General features: G+C 49.6%; 1 protein-coding gene and 1 long non-coding RNA gene across 2 annotated transcripts; one reads left to right on the top strand and one right to left on the bottom strand.

The window, feature by feature from the left end:
• Positions 1–1,909: 1,909 nt before the first annotated feature.
• On the bottom strand, positions 1,910–13,809 carry P4HB (prolyl 4-hydroxylase subunit beta). The gene is made up of 11 exons (XM_037913848.2): positions 13,468–13,809; positions 12,801–13,007; positions 11,173–11,306; positions 10,842–10,979; positions 6,874–6,978; positions 6,476–6,601; positions 5,853–6,053; positions 4,997–5,117; positions 4,587–4,768; positions 4,016–4,102; positions 1,910–3,006 (listed from the first exon to the last, which is right to left on the bottom strand). The coding sequence occupies exons 1-11, from the start codon at positions 13,643–13,645 to the stop codon at positions 2,926–2,928; spliced, it is 1,560 nt and encodes a 519-aa protein (XP_037769776.1). The 5' UTR covers positions 13,646–13,809; the 3' UTR covers positions 1,910–2,925.
• Positions 13,810–14,096: 287 nt separating this feature from the next.
• Positions 14,097–17,140, top strand: LOC119567698. Its single transcript, XR_005227713.2, has 2 exons — positions 14,097–15,889; positions 16,200–17,140. It is a non-coding gene; the product is annotated as an uncharacterized LOC119567698 (long non-coding RNA).
• The last annotated feature ends 213 nt before the right edge of the window (positions 17,141–17,353 follow it).

Genomic DNA, 17,353 nt, shown 5'->3' with positions numbered 1-17,353 from the left:
CAGCTGGGCAGGCAGCAAATGGTCATCACTGCTAGTGCTCAGCTGAGAATCACTCACACTATTTACTTCCTTGCTTCCCCCAGACCCACCCCCATTTGTTAGACAGACTCTAGGCTCTTTAGGGCAGAGACTGAGGCTTAGGAGCGATCCCCTCGGATCACAGATTTGGGGAGAGGCAGCTCACACCACTGGATCAGTTGTCCAGGCTCATGCCTGTGCTCAGAGGGCAACCTCTAAAGAGCTCAGCCTTGTTTGTGTCAGACAAACCCAGGTGTAAAGGGCTCAGGCCACATACCCACCCACAAAACAGGATTTTCTGGAGGAGGTAACCAGCCAAAAAGCCTTTGCAAAGTAACCATCTTAAGACTCTTCCCCCCCCCCCGCCCCCACGTGCAAAGCAGCTGCTTCCACAAAGGGAACAGGTATCAGTGGCCAGCTTCCCGCTGGGCACAGGTGCTGCCTGGTAAATAGTGGGGTAGCCGAGTGGTAATAGGACTTCCTATGGTTCCCTGTGCAGGATGGAGCCCAAGCAGCAGAGCCAGCAGATGGGGAAAGCTTGGGGAACACCCCAGCACACACCTACTTTGGAAGTTGTAGCACTTTCACATGTTACATGCTTAAAGAAAATCGCCTTGGAGACCGAAGTCCTCCACCTAACAGCTCAACCAGCAAAGCAAAGCGCCCCGCGCAGGCCTTGTGGCTCAGGTAGAAGGACCCACCTTACAGACGAATCCGGTGGCCTCCTTACTACTGAGTGTGGTGGCTTTTGCTTGGTGAATGCCTGTGCACATGGAGTGACTGAGAAACTAGGGAGTTGTTATGATCACAACTCAGTGTGAGGCTCTGTCCCCATCCCCTAGCTGCTGGAGGCACCAGTTCTCTACACCCACATGGAAGGGAAGGCAGCTGGAGGATGTGGCATGACCCTCCTCCCTCCTGTGACCCAGAATATTTGTTTACAAGAATATTTCTAGTGGTCAGTAGCTAGCTTGGTAATAGCAGGGAGACTCAGTGGGATCATGTGACCCTGAGCAGCATAGCAACAAACACCAAGTTCTCTGAATGCAGGTTCCTGGGATTAACTCTGAGGATAATGATGTCCCATCATTTCCACTGCTCTAGAACAGTGCTTTCAGCCAGGGGCATTTGGGATTGATCAGTACCTCAAGCATCCACATCCATGCTCACCTGCTGGCAACACAGGTTGTGTCTTGTTAGGCAGCTACCACAAGTGCAGGCAGGTTTAGGCAGGGTATTAGAGATCCTGGCATAAAATGGCTGGAATACTATTTGTATTCCAACTGCACCCAGAGGCTGCTCTCAGGAACAAGGGAGATTTTCCCTAGTTGCTCCCATTCAGACCTATGGCAGTCCAGACATTTCACTTCCAACAGCCAGGTGGCATGAACTGCTGTGGGGCAGGTGAACAAAGTGGACTCTGGCTTCCAAGTATATGGTATTGGCCCAACACTGGTCTGCAAGGGGACAAGGCTTGAGCCTTTGGGCCAAGCATGTTTGGGTTTAAGACCATCACAATGTCTGGCTGGACAGTTGAAGGCAAGCTGGTGTGGTATTGCAGAAGTTTATTTTATGGATCCCTTTAATAAATGATTGACTCAATGCTACTCTCACCAACTTCTTGCATTGCACATCATGGCAATGATTCAGCAAGGCCTAGTCCTTGGCTCCTGTACAGCACTGCATGTTTCAAGTGGAGGGTCAATATCACTCTTGTAAGGACAGGGAAAAGGAGTTTAGGGATTTTATCCTGATCACCAAGTCAGCTGCAGGACTCCTTCCCCCACATTCAGACCTCTGAGTCTCTTGCAGAATTCCAGCTGGGGGATCAGGAAACTGGCTGATTATAAAATGAGCTCTGGGTTTGACATTTAGCGTTAAAGACACAGGATAGTATTAAAATCTCAACTTTATTTGGCCAACAAGTTCAGCTCCAACATTGTGGTGGAATGCTTAGAACAAGCCTGATTTCACTCAGACTTTCACAGCACTCCCCTGTTCCCAAGTCCCTGCTCCCTACAACCCAGTAATCAGAAGTGTCCTGTTTGCTGCATTCTATCAGGCCCCCACCCCAGTGCCACCCTGTCTGCCCAGAAACCCTCTCCCACACACACAAAAAAATGCACAGAAAATGATTGAGGAACAGAGTCTTGTTTGACCAGGAAGATGGTGGCAATGCCATTAGGTCCTGTCTATGCAGGTGAGCCAGCAGTTGGGTCTTCCCTCCCCAGAGCCTGCCACAGCCAATGCTGGCAGAATGCTCCACCCTTCCTGATCTTTGGAACAGTCATCTCCATTCGTCTTTCCAAGGGAAAGGCAAATGAGACCTTTAGCCATGCAATGATGTGTTAAAGGGGAACATCTGCCCACTCCCCTGCCCCTGGGACCCCTGAAGTCAGGTTAGTGGTTTTCCTCCCACAGAAGGATGGCAATTCCAGGGAAGAAGAGCTGAGACAATAGTTAGGGCTCTGCCAGGTGGAGAGTAGTTATGGCCTTTAGATCTAGAAGAGAAAAAACTAAGCTTGTCTAGGAGGCATTACTGGTGAGGCTCTGAAATGTCAGGCAGTGAGACTCATGCTGCCACTTCACAGCCCACTTCTACCCAGAAGAACAGAACACTTGGAACAAATCCATGTACAAAAAAAGTACATCACAATAAAAAAAGTAAGAGGCCCAGGTGCCTGGGCAGCTACCTAGCGACAGACCCCTTCTCAGAACTGAAAAGTAAGAGGAGACAGTCAAGTGTACAGACAAGTTAGGATGAAGTGTTACTTTAAACCAATCCCTGCATTTCCAGCCAACACCTTCTAGTTTAAATCCGAATGGGTTTCTGGACTCGCTAGGCCCTGTGACAGGGCAGCCAGTGTAGTGTCTGCTCTTTGGGATATGCAGATTAGAGTCTCCTCTTTACAGTTCATCTTTGTGGATCTTCGGGTCCTCCTCACCTTCCTCAAGATCAGTCTCATCAGCCTCCAGGTCCTCCAGATCCTGTTTAAAATATAACATTTGTCAACAGCTGCTGGTTCTGATCTGGCACAATGCAGACAGGACCCTGGAGCCCCAGATTTAGGCACAGCAGTCAGGCTGCTGAAGCACCATCTCCTATCCCACGCACTCCAGTCCAATCCATGCTCTGCTCCACCTGGCATGTTAATGGCAACAATCGTTACACTGGCCATTCAGGGAACTCTTTTGAGATCAGTGTGAAAAAAATCCCAGAGTCACATAAAAGCCAGTAGTTAGAGAACAATGGACAGGGGCCCTAAAGGCAGAAGGAAGTGGTGAATCATGACACTGCATATGCAGTACAGACTACTCATGTTACTAGGGATTGGATAGGAGAATCTGAATGCATTGGCCACAGATAATTACAAGAGACCAGCATCTCTCCCTTCAGAACTTGAACCTGTTAAAATGAACAAAGAGAAACTGAATTTAAGAATAATAGTGCACAGGCTGGCAGGAAGGGGAGCAGCCTTACTCCAGAAGCAGAAAGGGCACTACCACCTGCTGATGGGCTGTCCTGCCATCATGGTGGGCCTAACAGCAAAGGCAGCAATCTCACATGGGTCTAGAACCACAGACATAGCTGGCCAAGGCAGAGGGATTTATATGGAGAGGAAAAGATCCTGAACCAAGTACGGGCCTTGAGCCTTCAAGCAGCCTCACTGTTGTGACCAGAGATGGGAAAGGCAGGGCTATATGGATTTAACAGATTAATGATCCCTCAGTTCACATTCATGTGTTCATGCCTCACAGCCTGACAGTCCCAGCCAGCAGCAGCCCATCAGACTGCACTGGCCAGCCAGACTTCCAGCTTTGCAGGGATTTGTTTAGTGTTGCCACTGCCCACACAGCATTTATCCTGCTGGGAAGAACCAGAAGTGGCTCTCGAAGCCAGGACCTATTGTAGGGGTTTAAGTCCTAATGCTGCTACCAACTCCACACACTTTGCAAGCACTGCAAACCAAGGCTCCCCAATGAATGGGCTACTCACCTCTTCATCCCCAGCACCATCCTGGCCTCCACTTTCTAGGAACTTCTGGAAGCCTTCTAGCGTCCTCTCCCCATTGTAGTGTATGACCTGTAGGGGAAAAGCCAGGAGAGATGCTGCTTAACCCAAACAGAATCAAGCCCTTGGGGGGAACAATTCTCTTTCTGAACAGCAGTTTTCAAAAATGCCAAGCAAGAGGAAATGTAAAATTCACCCTCACCCACATGAGACGAAGGAGCAGCTCAGCCACTAGACCTCAGAGATTGCTGCGAGAAGACAGCCCGCAGATGAGCACACTGTCCTCTGCTGCACTTCCCCCAGCCTCATCTAGTGCTGCACCCATGTCTGCCCTGGCTGTCTCCCTCACCCTCCTGCAACTCAGCCCATCCCCCAAAGGCCCACCAAAGCCTTTTGGAATGTGCCAAACCAACCTTTTCAAATCTGAAAGCACATCTCCCAAATGGGTGCTAGAGCCCCAGGCACACAAGAGAGCAGAACGAGGCTTTAAGTTTCTAACTCTCCCTTGCTCGAGATGATCCACCCACAAGTCCCTGGAATTCAGCAGCCTGCTTACATTTTTGCCAGGGCCTGCAGGGAAGAACTTGAGTGTGGGAAAACTGTGGACTTTCACCGTCTCCACTTCGTTAGCTGTTGAGTCCATCTTGGCAATGACAATGTTCTCATGGTCCTTGTAAGTCTCTCCCAGTTTGTCCCAGATAGGAGCCAGTTGTTTGCAGTGACCACACCAGGGAGCATCTGTAAATTAAAAGGCAATATGAAGCTTGGAGGCCACCCAGACAAGGGGAAGGGCTGGGTGCTCAACTCTGATGCTTGCCAGCCTAGTCTTAGCCCTGCAGTAAAGGAGAATCTCCCCTTCCAGGTCATCCAGCATATATCTCTCTCTCTCTAGGTTCCTCCCCATATACCATCCCCAACTGGGCTGCTTTCCTGCAATTTGTTATTCAGCATGCTCAAAATACTCACAGAACTCCACAAACACATTCTTGGTCTCATCAAAAGCAATGTCTTCAAAGTTCTTTCCAACCAGAACTCTGACAGGCTGTTTGTCCCAGTCATCAGGCAAATCTTGGCTCATCAGGTGGGGCTGGAATTGGAGAAGAGGGACTGAACCCGCATGCATATAGCAATGTGGAATGTGCAGACAAAATCATGCTCCCAGGAAAACCCGACTTCTCCCAGACATGGAACAGATCAGCCATGGGCTATAAGCAGTCAGCTGAATCAGTCATTTCCTCCTCTCATGGAGAATCCCCCACCCCCTAACCTGGACATGTCTGAACTGCTGGTGCCCCTGCATGGGAAAGGCTGCAGCTGAGTTCTTCAGAGGGGAAGTTTGTTCACTAAGTGTGAATTACTGAGAAAGTCATTCCCAGTGTGACATTGGAACAGAGCCCCATTTGAAATCGCTACTGTGCTAGGCTGTGCATAGCTACCTCAATCTTCAGATTAAGACTGAGGATTCCCACCATGAGCAAGAGGCTACAAAGTTCTCAGCTGGCTGAGAAAACAGGAGTAGCAGCTGCAGCATGCACCACCAGGGCATATGAAGTGCAGAGACAGGAACCACGCTTTATTGTGATTGCCTTCATATGCTGATAAAATAGTTATTTCTGTGCTGGCACCATGCCCCACTGGCTCTGCCCTTTGGATGTCAGCATGTGGCTCACTAGATACTATGCCATTAAACATACTACAAAGCTAATTTGAAAGGACTCTCCCCATGTGACCTGTAAAAGGTTTCACACAAATTCTTAGAGCAGGGATCACTCCCACATCTCTGCTTATGTCAGGATCCAAAGAACAGCATTCGGCCCCTTACCTTGACTTTGCCCTCCAGGAACTGGTCACAGAACTCCTTGATCTTCTCTGCTGTCAGTTCATCCGAGTCAGGTTTGTATTTAGTCATTTCTTCCTCCAGAGTGATGAGGCGCACAGCTGGGCACTCCTCCTTCTTTAGGCCAAAGAACTCCAGGATCCTCTGGTTGTCGCTATGGTCACTGTCTATGAAGATGAACAGGATCTTTGGAGGAAAGTCAAATGTAGATATTAAAGACATGAATGAATTTATATGGTAGCAACTCTGCTATAAAGTCACTTCCCTACCCCCTTGAGCCCACGGCAGAATGTGGGCCACTTTATTCCAGTACAATTCTGGGGCTGTAGTGGCCAAAGCAATGTGCATGAAGACAAACACCTTCGTGTGCCACAAGTTACATTAGAGGGCTATTTTACACCAGTCAGAAGGAAAAAAAAAAAAATCAAGAGTCAAGCTGCCACTCTAACCTAATACACCCTCCTCAATGGGATCTATATATAGCAGCAAGTGACTAAGGCACCTGGCTATTGGGAGATCCAAATACAGAAAAAAGGAGACTGAGGGAGATGTTAGAAATCAGTGCTACTTAATGCTCTGCATGGGCTAGGAGTGACTGCCCTTCTCACCTTCCCTTTGAAGTTCCCAGCTGCTGTCTTGAAGTTGTCTAGTTTCTCTTGATAGTCATCAACACTCTTTGGCAGGAACAGCAGGATGTGAGTCTTGATCTCTCCTCCAAAGATCTTCGGAGCAGTCTGGGAGAAATACAACAAACTCCACATTAGGAGGACAAATAATCCCAGGGCCAGAGCCAATGGGCTTTTCTGCCCTGATGGTGCCAAGGGAGTCACCAAGAATATAAGTGCCACTCTGAGGAGCAAACTTATCCCTGGCTCCCTCTTGGGTCTCCTGCTTAATCTAGGCACAGTAGGCTCCAGGCCAGAAGGAAAGCTTCCCATCCATAGTCTTATGGGCTCAGAACATGTGAGAGAGACTGAAGAGCTAATTATGTACTGGAAGGCCATACCTGTTCAGTGAACTCAATTACCAGAGGCAACTGGTTAGACTTGATGAAGTTCAGCAAGTTCTCTTTTGTAATGTCACCTTCAAAGTTGTTGCGACCTTCATCAAACTGGGGAGACAAAGGGGTTATTTTCTTAAGGGTTAAAGTTAATCCCTACATGCAGAAACACTTACTACCTTGGCATTCAGAGAGATCAGCAAGTACAGCACATTCCAAGTAAACCACATACAGAAACATCCCAGTAAAGAACCAAGGCCTGGGAGGGGCCAGCCCAACTTCATGGTTCTGCCACCTACTGACAAGGAAGCAGATTTCCAGCTAACACTGCAAGAAACAAAATACTCAAGATTTAATCCTTGATGTAATCTAAACCAAAGCTCTCATTCTACTGAGCAGGGAGACATGAAGTTCCCTAGACAGTAAGCTAAGATGCAATGGAGAGGACACTGCACCTAGCTCTTGGCACTATTCTGCAAGAATACAAAAGGATTCGGAAGACATGCCTTGGAGGGGGACTTCTAATTTAACAGCTGCTTCGCAGCATTCTAGGCAGTGCTAGACAAACTAGTGAGAAGCTGCTGCAAATCCTAGAGTCAATGACTGGGCAAGGGCAGCACTCTGCACAACAGAAGTCAGCATACAGGTCTGAGTTGAAGCACATACATTAGCCAATAAACAGCTATTAGAAAGGAGCTGGTGTCAAGCAGCAAAGCCCACAACACAGCTGCTAATAAATAGCAGTTTACTCAACGTACTGAGGATGTGTCACCCTCTATTGTTAGTGACACAAGAACAGATATTGGAGGAGAAGCTGCAGAACAGATGCCAAGTCCCATTTTCTATTAGACCACCACCTATTATTGCCCTCGATTCTCAGAACCTTCCCAGGCAGCCTGAAGAGGGGAACAGCAGAGGAGCATCAAGGTTAAAAAACAGGATGTGCAAGCAAGAACGGCTATACAGGTCATACCAAAGGTTCATCTAATCCAGTATTCGGTCTTCAGACAGTGGCCAATGCCAGGTGTCCCAGAGGGAATGAACAGACCAGGCAATCATCAAGTGATCCATCCCGTCACCCATTCCCATCTTCTGGCAAACAGAGGCTAGGGACACCATCCCTGCCCATCCTGGCTAATAGCCATTGATGGACCTATCCTCCATGAATTTATCTAGTTCTTTTTAAACGCTGTTACAGTCTTGGCCTTCACAAGAGCTTCTGGCAAAGAGTTCCACAGGTTGACCACACTGAGTTCAGAAATACTTCCTTTTGAACTGGGCATTCACCCACAAAAGCTTATGCTCGAATATGTCTGTTAGTCTAGAAGGTGCCACAGGACTCTTTGCCGTTCCTTTTTTTTTTTTCTTTAAACCTGCCGCCTATTAATTTCATTTGGTAACCCCCAGTTGTGTTATGAAAAGTAGTAAACACTTCCTTATTTACTTTCTCCATACCAGTCATGATTTTTAGACTTCTATCATATTCCCCCCTTAGTTGTCTTTTCCACAAGCTGAAAAGTCCCAGTTTTATTAATCTCTCCTCATATGGAAGCAGTTCCATACCCCTAGTCATTTTTGTTGCCCTTTTCTGAACCTTTTCCAATTCAAATATATTTTTTTGAAATGGGGTGACCATATCTGCATGCAATATTCAAGATGCATGAGGGGTGCAGCAGCAAGATGGTGGAATGAAGTAACCCAAAATGGCAGTGCTGAACAGACTTCAGGTGAAGCTGAACAAGAGAATGCTGGTGTTTAAAATGAGAAGCAAGCTGGATGACTTCTCTAAGGGTAACTAGGTCAGCTCCTTAATATCCTCAAGAGGCTTGTTTAAAAGGCAACATTCAAACCCAGACAAGCCACAAAGACTGAAGGGTGACCAGCTGGTAAGCCCTTTTCCCAGCCTAGACCAGACTAACTGCAGGGACCTGGAATCAGAGCCGAATTCCACAGATGTGTATAGCTCCTGGTTAAATGGAGAGTGGCATGATTCTTATTTAACCCTTTCTTGCTTACTGTCACTGCTTATTTTCAAGCTTGGTTTGACGGAGACAGGGCATGTTTGGAGGCTTAAGGACATCGTCACTTTCCTCTGCGCTGGTCAGCTCATTGAGAGTTAGCATAAGGAACAAATCAAACAAACGCCTTTCTGTTCCACCGGCCTCGGAAGCAAGAGCACTTCCTACACAGACAACTCTGGAGTTTATAAACCAGGGTCAATAGTGACAGTGGTGAAAAGAACAAGTCCTTCACTCAAAGGGACTCGCTCACTTGAACGCAGGTCTTCGCTCCTAACACCCTTGTCAGAGAAGCTGTAAAACCCTCTACAAAGATATTTCAGCCAGTTAGCAGCAGCCGAAATAAATGGTGTGAAGACTCCATATAAACAGCCAGCCATCAGACACCCTCTGGCATGCAGTGAAAGCAGCATTCCCTAAGGGCAGGGTACAACTGGAATAGCCTCAGAGAAAACCAGAGGGGGATCCTACAAGCTTTAAAAGAAACAGCCACTGGAATAGCTATTTGCTTTCCACAGACAGGTGCTGCATCTTCAAACCATTCTAATCTGAGCCCCTAGACTCATGAATCCGGTTTAAGTATAACAGCTTTAGGAGCTGCAGTCCAATTACTGCAACAACTTTGGAGCCTTTTAATTTACAGGAAGAACAGTGGAGGAGAGTAAAGCCTGGTTAAACAGAATTAACCCAAAGCAGCTTTCTGCCCTGCCTCTCACCACATGTCAATGCACTAGCACCACCAGCTCTTCTCCCAGGGAGCTTCAGCTCCCCAACCCTACTCCTCAGCTCTGTTCCCCATGAGGCTGAAGGGTAACAAGCTATTTTAATTGGCTGGAGGCATCCGCCAGTTCACATCTTGCAATTCTGCAGATCTTGCCAAAACCATGACTCTGTAGTGCACCCTAACTCTGCCACAAGAATATGCAAACCCTCCTCCTAACCCACCCTGCTGTAACCCCAAGGTGGCTAAAGCTGCATCCACCTACTGGGCATGTCAAACATGTCAGACAGCTGAGCCCACTAGAGGACAAGGATGCGCACATTAAGGATGCTTCAGCTAAAAGAAGAGCAAGCTGAGAAGGGCATGGCATGGGAAGTGAGGCACGGCAGTAGGGCCCTGGATGCTGTTGTACAACAGCTCTTAGAGGCAGAAGGAGGCAGCAGTAGTGAACTCCATAAATGCTCAAATAAATTTGTTAGTTTCTAAGGTGCCACAAGTACTCCTTTTCTTTTTGCGATGCTGGTAATAGCTCACCTTAAGTGATCACTCGTTACAGTGTGTATGATAACACCCATTGTTTCATGTTCTCTATCTATATAAATCTCCCCACTGTATTTTCCACTGAATGCATCTGATGAAGTGAGCTGTAGCTCATGAAAGCTTATGCTCAAATAAATGTGTTGGTCTCTAAGGGGCCACAAGTCCTCCTTTTCTTTTTGCGAATACAGACTAACACAGCTGCTACTCTGAAACCCGAGTTCACAGTGAACATTAAACTTCACAGCAGCCAGAAACCTGAGACAAGAAAAAGGCAGAAGCTAAAGGTAACTCAGGACTCATGTCCAGTGAGTTCCAGGAACATGCACAAGACACCACACCCTGTCCAGATGACTGACAATGCTGCCCCCTGCTGAACAGGGGAGCCACAATTTCAAATCTGAAATCTAGGCGGTTTATCATTAGTTTCAGGTTCTACACCCATACTGTGTCCTCCGGAGAGTCTGCAGTTTTACAACTTTTTTTTTTTAAAATTCAGAAAAAGGTTTTCCTCCCAACTGCTGTGAAAGATCCATGAACAGGGATATTAACTATACAGGGGAAAGAGTGAAAGTTACCCTACAGAGAGTACTGTTAAATGCTCAGAGTTCAGACACTCATCTTAAATGGTCACCTGGAACATTAATAGGTAGAGAAATTCAGATTAAGCGTGGCATGTGTTTTGAACCACTCCTTACCTTCTTAAAAAGGACAACACCGTCTTTGCTGAGCTCGTATTTGGAGAAGACATCACTGCTGGAAGAGATCCCAAAAGGAATGTCATCAATGGACTGGGCTGCCAGCAAGAATTGCTTGGCAGCCTCTGACTCCACATCCTGGGAGAGAAGGGAAAAAAGGTGTTTTACACTGCATGTCAGTTTGAGGTGTCCAGTGAATATTCAGCACAGCAGGACAGGGAATGTTAGGTAACAGCTGTGCTTGATTTAGTAAGCTGCCAGAGTTGCCACAGGCAGAAAATCTGCAGCAGACATGCAATGTGCCCTTCTGAGATCTAAACCCAAACACTACCTTGAAGAGCCCAATCACAGTGACTTCACTGGAATCCACTAGTGCCTCAGCTGCAGCAGCATCTGCCAGGGTAGTGGCGGCTGGACCAGTGCGTTTCTTCAGCCAGTTTACAATATCATCAGCCTCTCTGCCAGCTAGAAAGATGAGAAAGTTCAGTGTTCATCTTTACTTTTACAGATGAAGGCATGAGTATGTGTCCTAACTCTAAGGACATTTCAGAGCACCTGATCTGGGACGTGAGGAACAAGGGGTCCATTCACACACACCCCCCCCCCAGCCCAAATCTTCTCTACTTTTCTTTTCACCTTCCATCAGAGCTGATTCCTGGACCAAGCAAAGCCCTGCACCGACCTACGAAGTCCAAGGCATTCTCTGTAGCAACTAATACCCACCCATACCACCCTGAACCAAGGTACAAGGATTCTCTGGAATCCACTCCTTTCACATACTGTTTTCAGTCACCAGGCTGGCCTAAGCACATTTAGACTTTGACCAGTGTTATCAGCACTGTAGACCTCCTGAAGGATTCTGGGATTTTCATATAGAAAAATATCAGTATTTTTCATCTTGTTTTAGCACACTGAGATGTTTTTGCCTGCAAAAGAATCTAAATGTTTAGAACTTACTACAGCCTTTGAGAGCTTTTATTTTAGTCAGGTTGATCAAACATTCCCTCCCCAAGACTTTTACATTTATCATTCACAGCAGCTGCCTCAAGTAGTTTGATTCCAGCCTTGTACATCACTACATAATCATTACAAACTGAGCTTTAATCATGCTGCTTTCTTATCACTAAACCCTAGGAGTCCACACATGATCATACACCCTGGCTTGGATGCACTGCTCATGTACGGACTCAGCATTTTCTGCTGGTCAGGGATGAGAGATGCACACCCTTAAGTGACAAAATCTACACTGGGACTTCTACTCTCTAGCACTGTAGAATTTATGGCTTCTTTATCTTTTATTTAAAGTTTTAGGGAACTTGCTATAGGGTGTCTCCAAACTTATTCCTCTAACATTTCCGCCCAGAGCGACACCACAGAGCTCACCTCAGTATATGGAAGAAAAACTGAATGAATAGACAGCAAAGCCTACAGTTCTGTTTTCAGCAAACCTCTCACCTCAGCCCTGCTCTGTTTCCAGATGCTGACACTGCCTACTTATTCCACCAGCAACAATACACCCTGCCCCCATTCACAAGTTTGGTAAACTACTTCTCTTTTGGAAGAGATCTCCTCCTCCTCGTCTACCAGAGCATGTTCTGGACACACTTAACACAGTCTAGTTACATTCTCATTCCTCCTGACCCTGGAGAGGCACACCACAACTAATACCCAAGACACAGAAGCACATCAGCTCATTCCATTCGGATACAATCCACATCTCTGTACTGCAGAATCGGTGCATAAAACAGATCGAAGTATGTCCCCCAAGAACGTGGCATGCTCAGCCCGACCTGCCCGCCCGGTGTCGGGGCGGATCGCTGTGGGGGCTCTGGTTTCGATGCAGAGGCGTTACAACACAGTGGAGTCCAACCCAACGCATCTCAGGACCGCTCAGCGACACCGCCGAGACTGAACAGGCGAGGCGCCGGCAGCAGGGTCAGGGCAGGCGCCTTCGCTCACCCGTGTACTCTCGGGGGGAAGATTTGTCTCCGTTTTTGAAGAATTTAATAGTTGGGTAGCCTCGAACCCCGAACTGCTGGGCCAGCTCCGACTCTTCTGTAGCGTCCACCTTCGCCAGCCTGATCCCGGAGCCCTCAGCCTGCAGCTGGGCCGCCGCCTTGGCGTACTCGGGGGCCAGCGCCTTGCAGTGGCCGCACCACGGGGCGTCTGGAAGGGAAGGGACGGGACGGGCTCAGGCCGCTGCTGCCCACCAGCCCCCGGGCGGAGGCGCCGCGTCCAGGGGCCTCTGCGGCCAACCGAGCCGCCTGGGGAGCCCCGCGCGCGCAGCCACCCCCCCGCAGCCGGGCCCCCCAGACCCCCCCTCCCCCCGCAGCCGGGCCCCCCAGACCCCCCCTCCCCCCGCAGCCGGGCCCCCCAGACCCCCCCTCCCCCCGCAGCCGGGCCCCCCAGACCCCCCCTCCCCCCGCAGCCGGGCCCCCCAGACCCCCCCTCCCCCCGCAGCCGGGCCCCGCGCGCGCAGCCCCCCCCGCTACCTCCGCAGCCTGGCCCCCCAGACCCTCCCTCCCCCCGCAGCCGGGCCCCGCGCGCGCAGCCCCCCACACCCGCCCCGCCCCGCGCGCGCAGCCCCCCACACCCGCCCCGGGGGCCTGGCCCCGCGCGCACGCACAGAACTCCACCAGCAGGTGCTTGTGGGCCGCCAGCGCGCGCTCGAAGGAGGCCGCGCGCAGCACCAGCACCCCGTCCTCCTCCTCCTCCTCGCCGGCGGCCTCCGCGCGGCCCGGCCGGGCCAGGCCCAGCAGCGCCAGGCCCAGCAGCGGCGGCACCAGGGCGCTCAGCAGCTTCATGGCGGTGTCAGAGGCGGGCCGGGGACAGGCTGGGCAGCGACGAGTCGGAACCGCGGCGGAAGGAAAGTCCTCGGCACCCGCCTCCCTCTTATAAACCCGCCCCCTCCCCGCCGCGGCGCTCCTTATTGGCTGAGCCCGTCGCCCTCGCCTTCCTCTCCCATTGGCTTGGCCGAGCGCCCGGGACTCTCTTCGTTTTCTATTTGCTGATCCGGACGCCACGCCCCTTCCTGACCACCTCCTGCCTCGCTTTCTTTTAGCATCCTGTAATTGGTCGTTTCGCCCGCTCTGTCACCTGCGATTGGTCAACGCTACCGCCTCAGGCTCGCAGCGACCGATTCTGATTGGTGACTGGACCAGACCCGCCCCTCGCCGGCGCCTCTTGAACGTGGCACTCGGGCAGCCCCCCCCGCAAAGGGCGGTTGCTGCGCATGCGCTGTGAGGGACAGCGGAACTCGTTCGTGTTGGATTCTGACTGGGCCGCGTCTGCCCCTGCCGCCTTCTGACCCGGAAGGGCGGGGAATCTCTTCCGGGCAGGGAGCGGAGCTCCCCGGAAGTGGCTGCTGCGCGTGGCGCCCGCGGCCGAGGTTTCCCCGCTGTCCGGACTCAGGGCGGGAGGCTGGGCCGGGCCCGGCCCGCCCCGCCGACTCCCCGCCTGGGGCGCGCGAGGGCCCCAGTCCGGCCAGAGGTGCCGGGCGGGTCCCAGGTTCGCCGCCGGGGCCTGGGGGCAGCCCGAGCCTGGTGTCCCCGGGAAGGGCCGCGCCCGTGGCGGCTGCAGGTTTTCTTTGGGGCCTGGTGTTTCCCTGGCCCTGCCCCGGACCCGGCTCTGCCGCAGCCCGTTCCGGACCCCGCGGACTTCCCTTCCCCGGCGGCCGCCGCCCCTCGCTGCTCCCCCCCCCCCGGCCCAGAGCCTGCTCTTGGCCTTGTCCCCGGCCGGCCGGATCGTCCAGCAGGCCTGCGCCTCGGCCCCGTCCCCAGCTTCTGCAGCCCTCAGCGTTGCTGTTTCCTTTTTCGACCCTGTTACAGTCTTGGCCTTCACGGCACCATCGGGGGGAGGGAGAGCGCAGTGGTTTGAGCAGTGGCCGGCTAAACCCGGGGTTGTGAGCTCAGTCCCTGAGGGGGCCATCTGGGGATCTGGGGCAAAAATTGGGGATTGGTCCTGCTTCAACCAGGGGTTTGGACTAAATGACCTCCTGAGGTCCCTTCCAACCCTGACCTTCTGTGATGCTGAAAATGCCCCATAGTGTCATGTCCCGAATGAGGGCAGGAATAAAAAGCAACACACGTATCCGTGGTGAAAGAAGATCCCCGAGTGTTCACCCAGCCCCATAGATAGATACCATGGGGCCTGCTGCCCTGTTCCAGAATGGACTTAGTTATGTTTGAAATGGCTAATGAGATATTTAGATGAGCTTTCCAGCCTAGTGCTCTGCTAATATCAGCTAAATTCCTAGTCATATGAACTCTGCAGAACACTGCTAGCTCAAATTCTAGCCTGTGAGAGCTTCTTCAGAGCAATGTCCTATCAGGGATATAGGAACTGCCCCAATGTATTGTACCTATGGTTCATCTAGTCCAGTACCCTGTTCCCTGCTGTGGCCAGTGCCAGAGCCTTCAGAGCAAGGTGCAAGAAATCCTAGAATAGGAAGATGTGAGATAATCCGCCCTCCTCCCCATGAAATTCTCATTCAGATCTCTAATAATTAGAGATCATTTAAACCCTGAAAGATTAAGTTTTATAGTCCTCCAAATATTGTTTAGCATTAGTTATTACTTTGCAGAGTTGTTTTATCCACATAAGCATCTGATCCCTCTTGGAATCTTGTTAAATTCTAAGCCCCAACAACATCCAGTGGCAGAGAGTTCTAATTATCCAATGCATGAAGAAGTATTTCCTTTCCCCAGTTTTGAATTTGCCATTTTTCAGTTTTGTGGGCTGTCCTTTGTTCTTGTGTTATGAGACGGAAAACAAGCTCCCAATCTCCCTTTCCCAGAGCATTCATTATTTCATACACGTTTTCATGTCCTTTCTTATTCATCTCCTTTCCTACGGTAAATGAGCCGAGTCTTTCTGGTCTCTTTTCATATGAGTTTTTTCCATGCTCTAGTCATTATCTATTCTATAGAGGATCTTATATCATGTTCATCACTGCAGTATCTGAGCGCCTTCAAGTAGTGGATTAAACAATGTGACTACGCATCTGTCATGTGGTGTTGGTTCTCTCAGCCCCTCCCTAGGGAGAGAAGGTATGTGCAGCAGAATGTCTTGTTTTGGCTGGGTTTTAGGGGTTTTTTTTAAATTATTTATTTAAATATACCTGTTGCTATGTGTTTGTGTTAGAGAAGACAAGGTCAAAGAAATGAGCCTTGCACTTGGAGCAGAAGGTGGCAAGTTTTGTGATGGTCTTAGTTCCTGGAGGAGTTAATTCTATAGTCTGGGACTGGCCTCCAAGAAAGTGCGTGCTCCTCCACAGGCAAACTTTATGCTTTATGCTAACTTATAGAGAGTCCCATTGTGCCTAAGGAACAGAGTTGTTGACTATGGTCTTTGTTCCAGAGCTCAGGAAATCTTTGAGATATCCTGAATACCCCTGAATACCTTGGAGATCAGGACCAAGACCTTGAATTTGATTTGAAATTCTCTGGGAAGCCAGTGTAGAAAGCAGAGGACAGGTCTGGTGTGTTTGCAGTAGTCTGTGGTACTGAGGAAATACGCAGTAGTTTCTGTACAGGTTGGAATTTCCTAAATGCTGAAGGCTTCATGTTCTGGTATATCACATCACTGTAATTCAGCCAAGAGGTCACAAAGACGTGAATAACTGAAGCCAGGTCATTGTCCGCTAGGATGGGACAGAGCCTCCTTGCCAACCCAAGATGGCAGAAGGCATTACTCGTGGCTGTTACTGTGAGATCTCAGCATCAGCAAGGAATCCAAGAATACTCCTAAGCTATGGATCTAATGGAGTAACTGTGGATGTATACCTTCAACCAAAGGGAATTGCGCCACTTTTCTCTGAACCAGCCCCCCAAATTCTGTAATAGCCTTTTTGAGATGGGATGGCCAGTGCTGCACACATTCCAGATGAGAACATAGCACTGATTTACATAATGACACTATAATATTTTCCATATTAATCTCTATTCCATTCCTTCTGCAGCCTAACACCTTTGCTATTTTGATTGCAGCTGCACATTGAACAGAGGCCTTAACTTAGCCTACAGTGCTGCCCAGGTCCCTTTTGAAAACTGATGCTCTGAGTTTACACCCCTGCAATGTGTTGGAGTAGTGCATGTTTTTCCCTCCAGTGTGCATTACTTTGCATTTACCATAATTGAACAGAACGTTGCTCATCTACCTGGGTTGAAATTTTTCCTACCTCACGGCTCACCCCCATTCCAGATCATACATAAATACAGTCAACAACACTGGACCTAGTAAAGATTCTTGAGATCCTGCTATTAACTTTTTGCTAAGATTAAAATTGACCATTTAATGCTCTTTGTTTCCTCTCTTAGTTTTTGATCTATGATGCTACTTTGCCTCTCTCACCTTGACGACTTAGTTTCTTTAGTAGCCACTTGTGATGGACCTTGTCAAAGGCTTTTGAAAGTCTAAATAAATGTTGTCAACCTTTATTTGCTACTCTGGACACATTCAAAGAATTCTAATTAGCCAGACCTGGTTTTCCGCTGCAGAAACCATGCTGGCTA

This window comes from Chelonia mydas, chromosome 14 (genome assembly GCF_015237465.2).
Source record: "Chelonia mydas isolate rCheMyd1 chromosome 14, rCheMyd1.pri.v2, whole genome shotgun sequence".
Lineage (NCBI taxonomy): Eukaryota > Metazoa > Chordata > Testudines > Cheloniidae > Chelonia > Chelonia mydas.
The sequence above is the reverse complement of the archived record's forward strand: the minus strand, read 5'-3'. Positions and strand labels throughout refer to the sequence as shown.